The 14,627-nt window shown below is 38.1% G+C and overlaps 1 protein-coding gene across 2 annotated transcripts in view; it reads right to left on the reverse strand.

The window, feature by feature from the left end:
- TBC1D19 (TBC1 domain family member 19) overlaps nt 1-14,627 on the reverse strand; it is a 52,765-nt gene that overhangs the window by 2,831 nt on the left and 35,307 nt on the right. For both annotated transcript variants that reach the window (XM_053976310.1, XM_053976311.1), the window contains exons 14-18: nt 7,610-7,694; nt 5,305-5,349; nt 4,082-4,114; nt 1,593-1,702; nt 338-429 (exon numbers count right to left, since the gene is read on the reverse strand). In XM_053976310.1, the coding sequence (XP_053832285.1) occupies nt 338-429; nt 1,593-1,702; nt 4,082-4,114; nt 5,305-5,349; nt 7,610-7,694 (365 nt within the window). The remainder of the gene's footprint in view (nt 1-337; nt 430-1,592; nt 1,703-4,081; nt 4,115-5,304; nt 5,350-7,609; nt 7,695-14,627) is intronic.

Consider the following 14,627-nt stretch of genomic DNA (forward strand, 5'->3'; position numbering starts at 1 on the left):
GAAATACATAACTTAATTCCTCAGATACAACATGAATTGCTGAAACTTAGCTGAACGGTGAAGCATAGAGCATTTCTCAAAGAGCAATTCCCCCTCTTTCACAGAGCATACAGAAGAAATGCACAAAGCACAGATTTGCAGGTTAGACAAAGCACTCATCTGACTCTCAAGGAAAAATGCAGCACTGATGGTTATTCTTTTGTGTAATTTCCTACAGATCTTCAATTAAAACAGTACAGAACAGCATTTTCAGAATAATGAATGTGCATTTGTTTGTATTGGATAAAATTTGTTACAAAATTCGAATATTTCTACCAAATCAAAAAGAAGTACTTACGGCTGAGCTCCAATTTCTCGAAGGTGATAGAAGAGCTGGGGCAGATGGGTTTGTAGAAGAGTCTCAAAAAGCAAACACAGTGATACAATGCCCTAAAGAAACAAGATCCTATCGTGAATACTAACGCTCATCCTGTAGCAGCATGTAAGTGTGTATGAATTTTTAATTCAAGCAATAGAACACTAAGAGTGATACAGTATTCAACTCTGGTGAGAAAGGTACAAGCAATTCTAATACCTTCAGTCACTAAAGCCTTGCTCCTGCAATTCCATGTGTGTATTAGCAACATAATATGTTCTGATAGTCCTTTGCAAGTTTGAGTTACTTATGGTGTTTGTATGTCAGGGCTGAAGTACTTAATGGATCATTATAATATAACCTACTTGAAATATTTCCACTTTGATGAAACAGACCTCAGTTGCACTAAATAATAAAGGATGTCAGAAAAAGTATTTCTCTGATAAGTAAAACCAAACAGCAATAGGGATAACTTTGAAAATAGTTAAACCTAAACACTTCTTAAAAATTGTTTCAAAAATTGCCATGGAAATGGATAGATTCTTGTTTGACCCCTTTCTCTGTTATTAAAGATTGAAAGCACAATACATAGCCTTGAAATGGTATACCAAGGATAGCATTTTCTTTTAACCAGGAAGTATTTTCAAAAAGCAGTGCAACTCTTCAGCACTTTTTGAAGGAAAAAAGAAATATCTACTCTGTTTTATTCTTCACAAATAAAAGACAAGCCAATTTTTACAACTCTTGTACATTGAAGACAGCTGATCCTGGTCACAAACAAGACAAATTATTTAAATTCATCTCGTAGTACTAAAAGGCATGTGCTGTCATGCCAAGATTCTTCAGTTAAAGAAACAGACACTAACTTGGTATCACTGAAACAATACCCCAGACAATATTTCGGAGTCCATTTACAAGTCTTTAACATAAGTGAATTTGTGTGATTCTTTGAACTGAGAAATCTATTGGATTAAAAAACTTGACTCTTATAAAAGACCCCATACCCTCATAAAATGAGAACTTACTATTTTAGTAAGGTACACAATAGCAAAGACTAACACTGACATAGAAAACATTCCAGACTGGAATGACCTAATAATTTTCCCAGCTTGACTGAAATATTTTAGTATAATTAAAAGGATACATTTCAAACACATAGAAAACCATGCTACTGTATATTATTGTTCTGTTGCAAACAGGATATCAAGTGAGTGGATTTAATTCCTAATGAACTTACAGAGGGATGAGAAGAGATGGAATGGAGTCTGAAGAAAAAACGCACATACATCTCACGGAATATCTGATACAATTTGGAAGGTTCATGGTACAGAAAACAAAGTGGAGCAACTGAAAGGATAAAAGAATTATAATTGACTCAACACTGTAAACTGCTAAAAGAGTTCAATGATTAAGCACATGAAGTATGAGGAAAAGCCAAGTAATTTATAGTACCACAACTTACAAAAACAGTACTAAACCAATTATTGAGTAAGAAGTATTCAGTCACAGTCTATCATTTAATGTAAAAAGTCAAAAAAGGGAGTATGATACATTCTAGATATTATTCCTACATATTTCAACAGGCTAAACCAATTAGAACCTGCTTACTAAAGTGCTAGCTTTGGAACCATAAGAAACATGCTGTAAGGAGAGCACCCCTAAGGTGTAGGGCAATGTGACCAGTGCAAGTTTTTGATTAAACTGTCTCTAACTTTCAGTGTGCCATGGGGCCAGTGACCAGCTTCAAACTGATGCCCTATTTGTAAGACTGCTTGAAGACGGATATTGTGAAAATGAAAACATTAAAAGAACAGCTTTTGGTTGCCACAATAATGTCACTAAGTATGACAAACTCATAGAGACATGTTTATTTCTTACAAGATCTGTAAACCATGGACATTTGGTAGTTTACTGTTTAGAAGTCTTCTAATAGATCTGACTCAAAATACTAATTGATTACATTTGTAAAACAGCAGCTCTGAAATTCGGCTTGTTTGGTAAAAATCTTGCATATAGTTAAATCTGCTATATGTATGTGCTGCTCAAATAGAACCATCATTCCTTGAGACTGATAGTCCATACATTCAATGCATTCTCACAGACAACTGTCATACCTTTTTGTGAACAGCCTTTTGATCTGTCCAGTCATCATGCTGACTGTTTCACTTTACAGGTGCAATCATTTTAGCTGACAGTTTACTTTTTAACACACTCATAGTTTCTATCTCTACATTCACCTTTCCCTCAATTTTATTTACACTAAGCTAGGGATATGGATATATTTATCTACATATGTATGTACACATACACACATAGATATATGTACATTTTTTATATATATACTGATATACGCATGTGTGAATTTATTTTCATATCTAAGAATCATAGAAGGTAGCTTAAAAACAAAAATGGTGTCTGTGTATGAGAGGTGGGGTGCTAAGGTAGGGTGAAATGTTCACAGAAACATGTATTTCTGTAGGGGTAAGAAAAGCAAAGGGTGTTACCTGTGCTCATGTTTTTAACGCTTGAAGATGGAGGTGGAAAACTTCCCAGTGTGCACATGTACATAAAGGCCAGGAGGGTAACAGAACAGCCTCTGACAGCTGGCACCCTGACAGTGTATGCATGCAAACAGGAAAAAGGGTATAGGATTTTCATAAGGACCCAGACACTTCCTCACATAGCAGCACAGCATGGAATACAGCAGATGCTCTGCTTGGTCCCAGCCACTGTACCCACAGTCTTGAGCTACAGAACCATCTTTCTGCTGGCTTTCTTTTCACCCTTCCTCCTTCTCAGAGCCAGCATATTCTGAGCCTGTGCAAAGAGCGGGGACAGGAGGGAGGGAGGAAAACTCACACCTCTGTTTGGGAGACATTGTTCTCAAGGGCAGAGTCAAATCCAAACATTTTGAAAAGCAGTTCACACAGAACAAGTGAACATCACTAAGCGAGTCCCTAAGGAAGAGTTTGTAAATTAAGTGCTCATTATTCCAAAGACTCTGGATTCCCTACTCAGGTTCAAATTTGCATTTCTTATTTCAATTCCATTATTTTAATGACTATATGTGATTATTAAACTTCATTATTAGCAAAACCTAGCATTTTAAGTATAATCTTAAAATCTGCTTGCCCTGTGATGCTAAGAACACCTTTGATAAACCAAAAGAAAAAAACTGAAAACCCAAAAGATCTAATCTCATATCTGCAATTGCTGCAATACATCTGTAACCCCAGGAGATTTTTCTGCTTTTTTTCCTAAAAATCTTGTTGATATTTGTGCTTTCCTCTATGCAATAAATTAGCAACCATTGTATATGTAATGCTCTTTTAACACCTCTTGTAGGTAAATGTAAAGAGCAACAGGTTTTTAACATTATTTATGTTTTTAAGAATTTTTTTCATGGTAACTTGGTCTACCCAGAAGTGAAACACAAGGAAAGAGCACTTTGTTGGTAAACTTTATCCCTCTGTTCATATACATTAAGATGCATAACTTAGCTCAGCTATTAGCTCTCAAAGAAGGAATTCCCACATGGCAGCAAGCTGTAATATCAGTAAATAAAACAGCCTGAAAATTTAAAAATTAAATTCAACAATCTTCATACACAAAAAAACATAAAAGCACATACACAAGTTTAAAAGTTGCAGAAAAGTATATACAGCTTTAAACTACAATATGAGTAAAAGCAATCCTGAGGTTTTAGCTTATGAGAGTCACACTCACCATACATAGAAAATCCATGAAAAGGAATTACACCTGCAAAACAAAAATATTTCTTTTTTTGTTCTTTAATAATCCTCTTTATGCAGGCAAAAAAATATTATTCTCCCTCACATTATCAAATTAAAATTTGATTCTGCCTACATCAGGAATAAAGTATTTCCTTGTTATTGCACCTGCACAGATCTCCATCTTGTACATATATAAGTACAGTATCACCTATGTCAGTACAACCAAAGACATGCTTAAACACAAGCTACAGTTCCTAGAAAGTCAAGTAAAGCTCCACTTCCATGAAGCTGTTACACAGAGGCTTTGCTGATATCAGAACCTAATTTCAGATGACAACCCATAAATGTCATGCACTGACAAGAACGGAGTAGGAAAAAAAGGAGGCCAAGACCTCTAGTAATTCATGTAGTACTCAGACAGAACATTCACAGTACTTGGCAGTTGTAGCATGACAGCTTGCTCCTCCTTCCCAGCTGATCTTAGCTCCCATTCACTAGATTTTATATAAGAAGACTGGCAAGAGGTGGCTGCTTTGGCAAAAGATTATAAGAACAATGCTTCGTGGCTACAAAGCTGCAAGAATTGCAGAGGCAAACATAGAAAAAAGTGAAACAAAAGTATGTACTGCAACTGACTCCACTGAAATACAGAAGACATAAAAGACAAGGCCAGAGACACAGATTTAAGATTGGTGACATCAGGCCTTGAAAGCAAAAGGAAAGAGCTTGAACTTGAAATACAAATGGAGAGAAAGGATTCAGTAAGGGATTGAAATGATCAAAGTAAGAGCTGAAAAAAACAATTTTAATAACTGAAGTTATAACAACAGCAATGATATTAAAATTACATAGATCTGTTTTGTCAACACACATTTTGAAAGGAGAAGACTTTAGGGTGTGGTTTGTTAAGTATTGAAAAGTTGGGAGGTCAGCCAGTTTCAGCATTTATCATTCAAATCCTCTAAGTGCTGATACAAGACTGAATACAAGCTGCTTTTCCTTCTCCTTTCCACACACAAAGACAAACTCTGTGATCACTAACACCAGGCTGAATGTGGGTTTGGAGTAGCTTCCATCCAGCTTATTCCTTCAAATTAATGCATTCCACAGAGTAATAGCAAAACATAACTTGTAATAGCAAAAGATAATATCACGTATTTGAGAAAAAAAATCTTTCCAAACTACCACTAGGGGAGGCAATAGTATAATTCATACCATTTGGAGGATAGAAAACAGCATATTCTTCCATTCCAAGTTTTCCTGTGAACCATCAAACCACAAAAAAAAGTCATTAAGCTGTAAAAAGGTATAAAGATTTAAACAATTTAAATTAAAAAGTAGATTTTAAGTTACAATTACAAAAATCGTAACTAATTACATTATTGACTATCTGACATTGTCTAAAATGTGGCAAGAAATGCAATGGGACAGGTACAATATCAGATATAAAACTGAAAGGCAGCACCAATACAGAAGGATGACAAACAACAAAAAAAAAGAGGAGGAAAATTTCAGCAATGCTGTTCCATTAAGATTCTATTTGGGTGTATCTTAGGAGCTCTGAAGTTTGCTGCAGACCTGGAAGACAGTAAAACTCTAGGGGGGAATAAGGGCAGACTGACCTAGGGACAGGAAAGGCCATCAGATACAGCCAGAGATAAAAAATGTTCAAGGCATCATTAGGTCTGCAACAGAGGAAGATGGATGTTCTGATATAAATACAGATATGTTCTGATTAAATACAAATATTTAAGTAATCCACTGGATACAAAAGAATTAAGTCAAGAAAATCACTGATCATATAACTTTTTAATCTTCCAGGCAAAATGAACACATTATATTATTAAACCATATTTAAACTATATAAATTAATAATCCAAAATACATTAATAAAATTTAATCATTTATTTAGAAATATAAAAGTATTATTAAACATAATTACAAATAATTAAAACTTGCAATTACTTTAGTTCTAAAATGAGAATATTCAACTAAAAATTTTATTAATTACATGAAAATTTATAGAATATTCTGTGTACTCTATTTACTCTTCACAATAGAATTTAGCACATGGAACTTTTGTCAGGTTCAATGGAATCTGGACCTTGATATTTTCCTATAGCATGAACTGACTAAAATAAAATAAAAATTGACCTGCAAAATTCCTGCCTACTACCCCCTGAAAACAAAATCCAATATTTTCCAACTATACAAATGAATTGTTTCATTAAACTAAAAATTATTTTCTCCTTTTCCTTTCAACAGGTTGCTTGTTGTGCAGCCAGGAATTATAATCTGGGAGGATGAGTATTTTTAGCATAAAGCACATCTCTTGGAAAATCAGCTAAAAATAGGACATAAGAGCCTTTCGGATTTGCACTGCACAGATTTAGGTACCAGCAACATCATTCTCCAGGATTTGTCTAGGAATACGCAGGATGTTCTCCATTGCTGTGTTTCTGGGCTGCCATGGTTCTGTGTCTGAAGTAAGACCTGGGATCCCACTGCTGTTTTGCTCTCAGATGAGCCCTTTGCTTATTTCAGGGAGTAGGTAAAGAAAGTAAAAAAAAGTAATAAAAAGCAATAAAAAAGGAATTAAAAAATTAGAAAACATATAGCAACATAAGAAGCAGCAAGATGAAAACTCTCAGCAGAGGTCCTGCCTGAAAAAAGTACTTAGGAATCATATTTGGCTAAATACACAGGCACCAGGACCAAGGAAATAAAAGGGAATGTAGAAGATGAAGGTACATGGGGAAAAAAAAATGTGATTGGATTACTGAATGACTCAAGAAGAAAGGCAAAATTAAGAACCTCTAGGTAAAATCAAGGCAGGTGAGGTTCTAAGACACATGGAAACATCCACATGAATGGCATGAGAAGCTGGCAGAGAAGGCAAGCGAACTGAATCAAGAAATCTAAAGATTGTTAAGAAAAATAATGAGACCTCAAGTCAAAGAACATCCAAAAATAAGCTAATACTCTGGAAGATGGCATGCTTTTAAAAAAAAATCAGTGCTAAGTATGCTTGGTAAAGCTCTACTCTCCCACATGTTTGAACAGAACCCACAGTCCTTTAGCAGCATATTCTGCTCCTGTCTATAAATATTTCTATTTTTATAAATATAATTTATTTATATGCTGCAAAGACAACATTCTGTAACAACTTCCAGTTGCTAAATTTATTGGCATTGCAGAGGACAATATTGTCTATTTAAATGTCTAGTTCTGATGAAGAAAGGCATTGTCATGATTTTACCATATTGTCACAGTTGTTTCATTTCTTCTGGTAAAACACTGCAGAACTATATACAGGAAGGTGGAGTAAAGGACAACATTGCAGTCTGTGATCAGCTTCTAAACTGTCATAATAGAATCTATGCAGAAGTCAGCTGGATACATTTTTATTAATATTCTTTAAAGGGTAGTCTACTAGGTGTAATGAACACAAAGCAAATTCACATACTGTATTAGTGCATCAGTCAACAAACATGATCTTCTTAAAAACAACTCTTTTTACCTTGTATGTATGATTTGGGTGGGTTGGCACTACTGTAAGTAAAATGCTCCAGGACAGATGTATCTCGGGAAAAACACAGCAACACCTGCAGAAAAGAAAGTCAGCTGATTAACTGGATCAAAGCAATCAAAGCAATGTCAAACAAATTTAATGTCTTAATTAGCACCTATTAGATGCTATTTAAGAGAGCCAATAAGGTTGAAAGCTCTTCACCACCTTAGTTTGTTTTCCTGCTCAAATTTCCAGGCTTGCTTTGAACTTGCTATAGTTTTACATTTACCTTTATTTGTTATCAGTTTTATATCCATATTCTTCAACCCTCCTCCTTCCTCCTCAGCAGGTGTTCATCCCCTTCTTCCACAACATTAGTGACTGTATGTGTAACTGGCTGCTTTTACATCCTTTAGACTGTCTTTCAACTCAGTTACTATGACCTGGGGATGTCCTAGTAAGTGAATAAGCAAACTAATCATTTACAGTCTCAAATGTGTGCAGCTCTGGAAGAACTTACATTTCCTTTCATTCCCAGGATCTTTACAAAATGTTTGCATGCAATTCAGCACTTTCAAAAAACAGATTACAATGCTCACCTTGTATCCTAAAAATCAGAAATGCACATCGTATACTCTAGAGTATATTTGGGTTTTTAAATGAAAAAAAAAAACTGTATTCACAGCAACTGAGTATAAAATTAAGCAGTAAAAGCATTCATAGGAAAAAAAAACCACTATAAAGAATCTCATCCTATCTGGAGTTGTAAAAATGGTAGTAATTAGTACTGTACTTTAAAATCTTCATGTTTTCATGCACTGAAAGGCTGCACTGTGAAGAATGTACACAAGAGGGCAGACATAAGGCAGACTTCAACTCACTGCTGACTTTTGCACACCTGAATCCCTCTCTGTTGGGGTTTAAGCCCAGCTGGAAACCAAGCATCACTCAGATGCTCGCTCAACCTCCTCCCTCTCTCTCCACCCCGGTGGAATACCAGGGAGAATCAAAGTAAAACTTGTAGGCTGATATAAGAACAGTTCAGTAAGTAAATAGTGGCAAATGATAATAATAATGATAATAAAAGACTAATGCCAGACCCTTCCCAAACCCAGACTGGCCACCCGATTCCAGGTAACTCCTCCCAGTTTCTATACTGGGCATGATGTTCTGTGGTGTGGAATACCCTTTTCATCAGTCCTGGCTATGCTCCCTCCCAGTTTCTTTTGTGTACTTCCTCACTGGCAGAGCATGAGACAAGGAAAAAGTCCTTAGTCCTTAGTCCAAACACAACTTTCCAATACCCAAAACATCAGTGTGTTATCAACACCATTCTCATTCCCAATCCAAAACACAGCACTGTAGCAGCTACTGAGAAGAAATAAACTCTATGCTAGCTGAACCCAGGACACCCTGCTCTTGAAGATTTTATGAGTTTATTTTAATTGTAGTCAAGGTGTAAAAGGAGGAAATGTTTCACTACATAATTTATTGTGAATAAAAACAAATGGATTTTTCCTTCCACTAATGGGTGCAAACATCTTCCACATATCAGCATTTGTCAAAAGGAAACAAGCAAAATCATACATCTGACTATTATTACTTTCATTTTTTTTATGGAAAGCAGGTCATATTTTGAGACTTTTTTCTTTTTTGAACCTCAAAACTATTTCTCAAATACAAACATCTTTTAAAAATGAATAATACTTTATCTCAAACAGTTTAAGCTAAATATTATTTTTGTGCACATAGCTGCCAAAATATCACTGACAATAACAATGTACAGGCAAATGTAATTCTATGTGTATGTTAACTGAGGTGAAGGAAAGAGAAACTAATCTGAACAGGACATAAACTATGTTCTCTCATAGGGGAAAGAATGTAACCTTCATTTGAGGCCCTCTTTTTTAGGAATACAGTGTCCAGTACCAGGATCTGGAAGTCTTTAAGTGAAGACTCTGCGTCTTTGTAAGCGATAGACTCTAGCTCAAACCTAAGTTATGACTATACCAAGAAAACTCTGGGCAAGGTTCTTTGCACGTATTCATTCTGCAAGATGTAAGACTAAAGTATTCAAATTGAACTTCTGGCCTGAAATAAAGGGCCATGTGTATTGTACTAAACCATGTGTTATTTTTCTCATTAACAAAATGATAGTGCTAAAGAAAACAATGGCACAAACCCCTTTTCAAGTACAGAAATATTAACCAAATTATTGGGTATTTATAATCCAACTGAAAACCACTGAATTAAAATCATTAATGGAAATAAAAAAAAACCCAAAGTCAAAGCTTTTATCAAAAAGAAATTACTTTATTAAAAGTACCTGTATTTTATTTCAATAGTTATGAAGAAGTAATAAAAATAAGTAAACTTTGGGAAAAAGAAAGCAAAGGTATTAAAGGTAATAAATTATGTCATTTCACAGTTTTTTGCCTGAAAACAGTTGTATGCTGCTGAAGGGGTACCAATAATGAAACAAAATATTCTCATCATTATTTTAAGCCCAAATTTTCTTCTTTTGATGGACATTTAATCTATTCTGCAACACACAAAGGACACACTCTGGTCAATGACTTAAGAGGCAGTAACTAGTCACGAAAAAAAGCCATAAATCCAGCGCAAACCCAGAAATAATGTATCTGGTTTAAACTAACATTTTCATTGTCTATTTTATTTAGTCAATATTTAATTCCATTTATCATATTAAATCAATAAATAAGACCCCATATCACAGTGACTCATACTACAAAATTTTTCCAGGGGCTATAGAACAAAATAATTTGGCAGTAAAGCATTTGCAAATTAGGTTGGAAGAGGAAATTATCAAGGAAAATGGATAACTTTGTTCTAGAGCAGAGTCTGAAGAATACTACAAAACAGCAATCAAAACTAGAGCAACAAATAATTAAAAGTTTGAGCTATTCTTTGCTTCAAAGCCCTGCAGTAAAACTAGCCACATCATTTTTCAAAGATTTTTGGTGAGTCTCCTTCAAACCACTAAAGACAGTTTAGTCTTTTTAATTATTTTCATTCTGCAGCTATTCTTTTAGCCAGTAGAGATATAAAAAAAGGGTTATATATTGAGAATGATGAGCAAAATCTATTTTTGATGGTCTTAAAACAAAAGATTATATCATATACTAGTTTATACTTCTTCTTAGTTTATAACCCCATGTCTACTGCAAGTGTCAGTTAGCGACTACTTAATGCCATGGTAGTCTACGTAACAAATGAAAAAGAAATAGGAACCAGATTTTCACATCCCAAGATGAAGACACTGTGTTAACAATAATGAAGATCATCTTTGACCATTAAATCAAGAAAAACTCTTACATGTAAATACTTAGTGAACAAATATCAATGTTTGAGTTGACATTGCAAATTTCACAGAATCACTAGGTTGGAAGAGACCTTCAAGATCATCGAGTCCAACCCATGCCCTAACAACTCAACTAAACCATGGCACTGAGTGCCACATCCAGTCTTTGTTTAAACACATTCAGGGATGGTGACTCCACCACCTCCCTGGGCAGACCATTCCAATACTTTATCACTCTTCCTGTAAAAAACTTTTTCCTAATATCCAACCTAAACTTCCCTTGGCGCAGCTTGAGACTGTGTCCTCTGGTTTCGTCAGTTGCTGCCTGGAGAAAGAGACCAACTCCTACCTGACTACCACCACCTTTCAGGGAGTTGTAGAGAGTGGTAAGGTCACCCCTGAGTCTCCTTTTCTCCAGGCTAAACATCCCCAGCTCCTTCAGTTGTTCCTCACAGGGCTTGTGTTCCAAGCCCCTCTCCAGCCTCGTTGCCCTCATCTGGACGTGCTCGAGCATCTCAACGTCCTTCCAAACTGAGGGACCAGAACTGGACACAGCACTCAAGGTGTGGCCTCACCAGTGCTGAGTACAGAGGAAGAATGACCTCCCTGCTCCTGCTGGTCACACCATTCCTGATACAGGCCAGGATGCCATTGGCCTTCTTGGCCACCAGAGCACACGGCTGGCTCATGTTCAGCCGGCTATTAACTGGTACCCTCAGGTCCCTTTCTGCCTGGGCACTGTCCAGCCACACCATCCCCAGCCTATAACGCTGCAGGGGGTTATTGTGGCCAAAATGCAGGACTTGTTCACTTGGACTTATTAAACTTCATCTTATTGGACTCTGCCCATCCATCCAACCGTTCCAAGTCTCTCTGAAGAGCCCTCCTACCCTCCAACAGATCGACACACTTAGTGTCGATCTGCCAGCTTAGTGTCATCTGCAAATTTACTAATGAAGACTCAATCCCCTCATCCATGTCATCAATAAAAATATTGTACAGAACTGGCTCCAGCACAGACCCCTGAGGGACACCACTGGTGACTGTCCCCAGCTGGATGCAGCACCGTTCACCACCACTCTCTGGGCCCGGCCATCCAGCCATTTCTAACCCAGCAAAGAGTGCTCCTGTCCAAGCCGTGGGCTGCCAGCTTTTCCAGGAGAGTGCTGTGGGAGGCAGTGTCAAAGGCCTTGCTGAAGTCCAAACAGACACATCCACAGCCTTTCCTGCATCCACCACGTGGATCACCTGGTCATAAAAGGAGACCAGGTTGGTCAAACATGACCTACCCTTCCTAAACCCCTGCTGGCTGGGTCTGATACACTGGCCATACTGTAAGTGCTGTGTGATGTCACTCAATATAAACTGTTCCATTACCTTACCATGTACTGAGGTCAGACTAACTGGCCTACAGTTACCAGGATCCTCCTTCCCACCCTTTTTGTGAACGGGTGTCACATTGGCCAGCTTCCAGTCATCTGGAACCTCACCAGTGAGCCAGGACTGTTGGTAAATGATAGAGAGCACCTTTGCAAGGTCGTCTGCCAGCTCCCTCATCACCCTGGGGTGGATCCCATCTGGTCCCATAGATTTATGAACATCCAAGCAGCTCAGCAGTTCTCTGACTGCCTCCTCTTGGATTAACAGGGGGACCATTCTGCTCCCTGATACCTCCAACTCAAGAGGACAGCTGTCCTGAGGACAAGCCATCTTCCCACTAAAGACTAAGACAAAGAAGGCGTTATGTACTCCTGCAGTTACTGAGTTCCCTCTCACCCAGTAGAGAACAAAGGTTGGTCTTACCCTTCGTTTTGCCATTAACATATTTGTAAATACATTTTTTAGTATCCTTTACAAAAGTTAATTTACAAAATTAAGTTCAAACTGAGCTTTGGCTTCCCAAATTTTTTTCCTACATGTCCTAGCAACCCCCTTAAATACTTCCTGAGAAACATGACCCTCCTTCCAAAGATGATACGTCCTCTTTTTATTCCTAAATTCCTTCAAAACCTTGTTGCCCATCCAGGCTGGACATCTGCCTCATCAACCCATCTTTTGGCACACAGGGACAGCCTGTTCCTGTGCCCTCAAGATCTCTGTTTTGAAGCACGCTCACATTTCTTGGACTCCTTTGTTTCTAAGGGCTGCTTCCCAAGGAACTCTCTGAATAAGTCTCCTAAATACGTCAAAGTCTGCCCTCTGGAAGTCCAAAGTAAGAGTCTTATTGATGTTCCTCCTAATTTCATCAAATATTGAGAATTCTATAATTTCATGATCATTGTGCCCCAAACGACCTCCAACTACCACATCTCCCACTAGCCCATCTCTGTTTGCAAACAGCAGGTCTAACATAGTCCCTCCCCTGGTGGGCTCACTCACCAGCTGTGACAAACAGCTGTCCTCCACAAACTCTGTAAACTTCCTGGACTGCCTCTTTTCTGCTGTATTAAGTTCCCAGCAGATGTCTGGTAGGTTGAAGTCGCCTACAAGAACAATGGCTGGTGATCCTGAAACATTCTCCAGCAGCTTATAGAATAAATTGTCCCCCTCTTCTTCCTGGTTGGGTGGATAACAGACTCCCAGTAGGATGTCAGCCTTGTTGGCCTTCCCCTTAATTCTTACCCATAGGCATTCCACTTCATCATCCTTAGTTTCAATGCCCATGGCGTCAAAAGCCTCCCTAATATAAAGGGCCACCCCTCCACCTCTTCTCCCTTTCCTGTCTCTTCTCAAGAGCTTGTAGCCATCCAGTGCAGTGCTCCAGTTATGTGACTCATCCCACCATGTTTCCATGATGGCAACTGCATCATAGCTTTGCTACTGTCCCATGGCTTCTAGATCTTCCTGTTTGTTACCCATGCTGTGTGCATTAGTGCACATTAGCTCTCAGCTGGGCTGTTGATTTCACCCCTAACTCAGGCTTACCACCCTTGGGCCTGCTTCCAGAGAACCCAGCTGTATTCCCTTCCCCCTTCAAACCTAGTTTAAAGCCCTCTCAGTGAGTTCCACCAGTTCATGAGGTAAAATCCTTCTGCCCTTAACAGAGAGATGGAGCCCTCTCTCTGGTTCCAGCAGGCCATGTGCCAAAAAATTGCCCCATGATCAAAGAACCCAAAATTATGCTGATGACACCAACCCTTGAGCCACTTATTGATAATGTGAATTCTCCTATTTATTTCATCATTTTTCTCTGTTACCAAAAGGACTGAGAAGAACACTACCTGTGCTCCTGCCCTATCAACCACCTGACCCAGTGCCCTGAAATCCCTTTTAATTGCCCTGACATGCCTCTTTTCGATCTCATCACTGCCAGCCTGGAGTATCAGCAGTGGGTAATAATCAGAGGGCTGAATCAGCCCAGGAAATCTCTTGGTGATATTTAGTACCTGGGTCCCAGGGAGGCAACAGACCTCCCTGTGGGGTGGGTCTGGTCGACAAATGGGATCCTCTGCTCTCTCAGAAGGGAGGCACCTACTATGACTACCCTGATATTCTTTTTGATGTTAGAGGTGGTGATTCCTCTGACAGATGAAGCATAACTGGGAAGCTTACTGGGCAGATAATTCTCTTCTATGTCATCTGGCTGACCCTCTAGATTCAGGGCCTCATACCTATCCTGAAGTGCCACCTGGGTAGGTGATAGCGGTTGAGAGGAAATTTTAATTCTGAGACAAATTCAGATACAGATCTTAATATTCTGTCTAT

This window comes from Vidua macroura, chromosome 4, assembly GCF_024509145.1.
Source record: "Vidua macroura isolate BioBank_ID:100142 chromosome 4, ASM2450914v1, whole genome shotgun sequence".
Taxonomy (NCBI): Eukaryota; Metazoa; Chordata; class Aves; order Passeriformes; family Viduidae; genus Vidua; species Vidua macroura.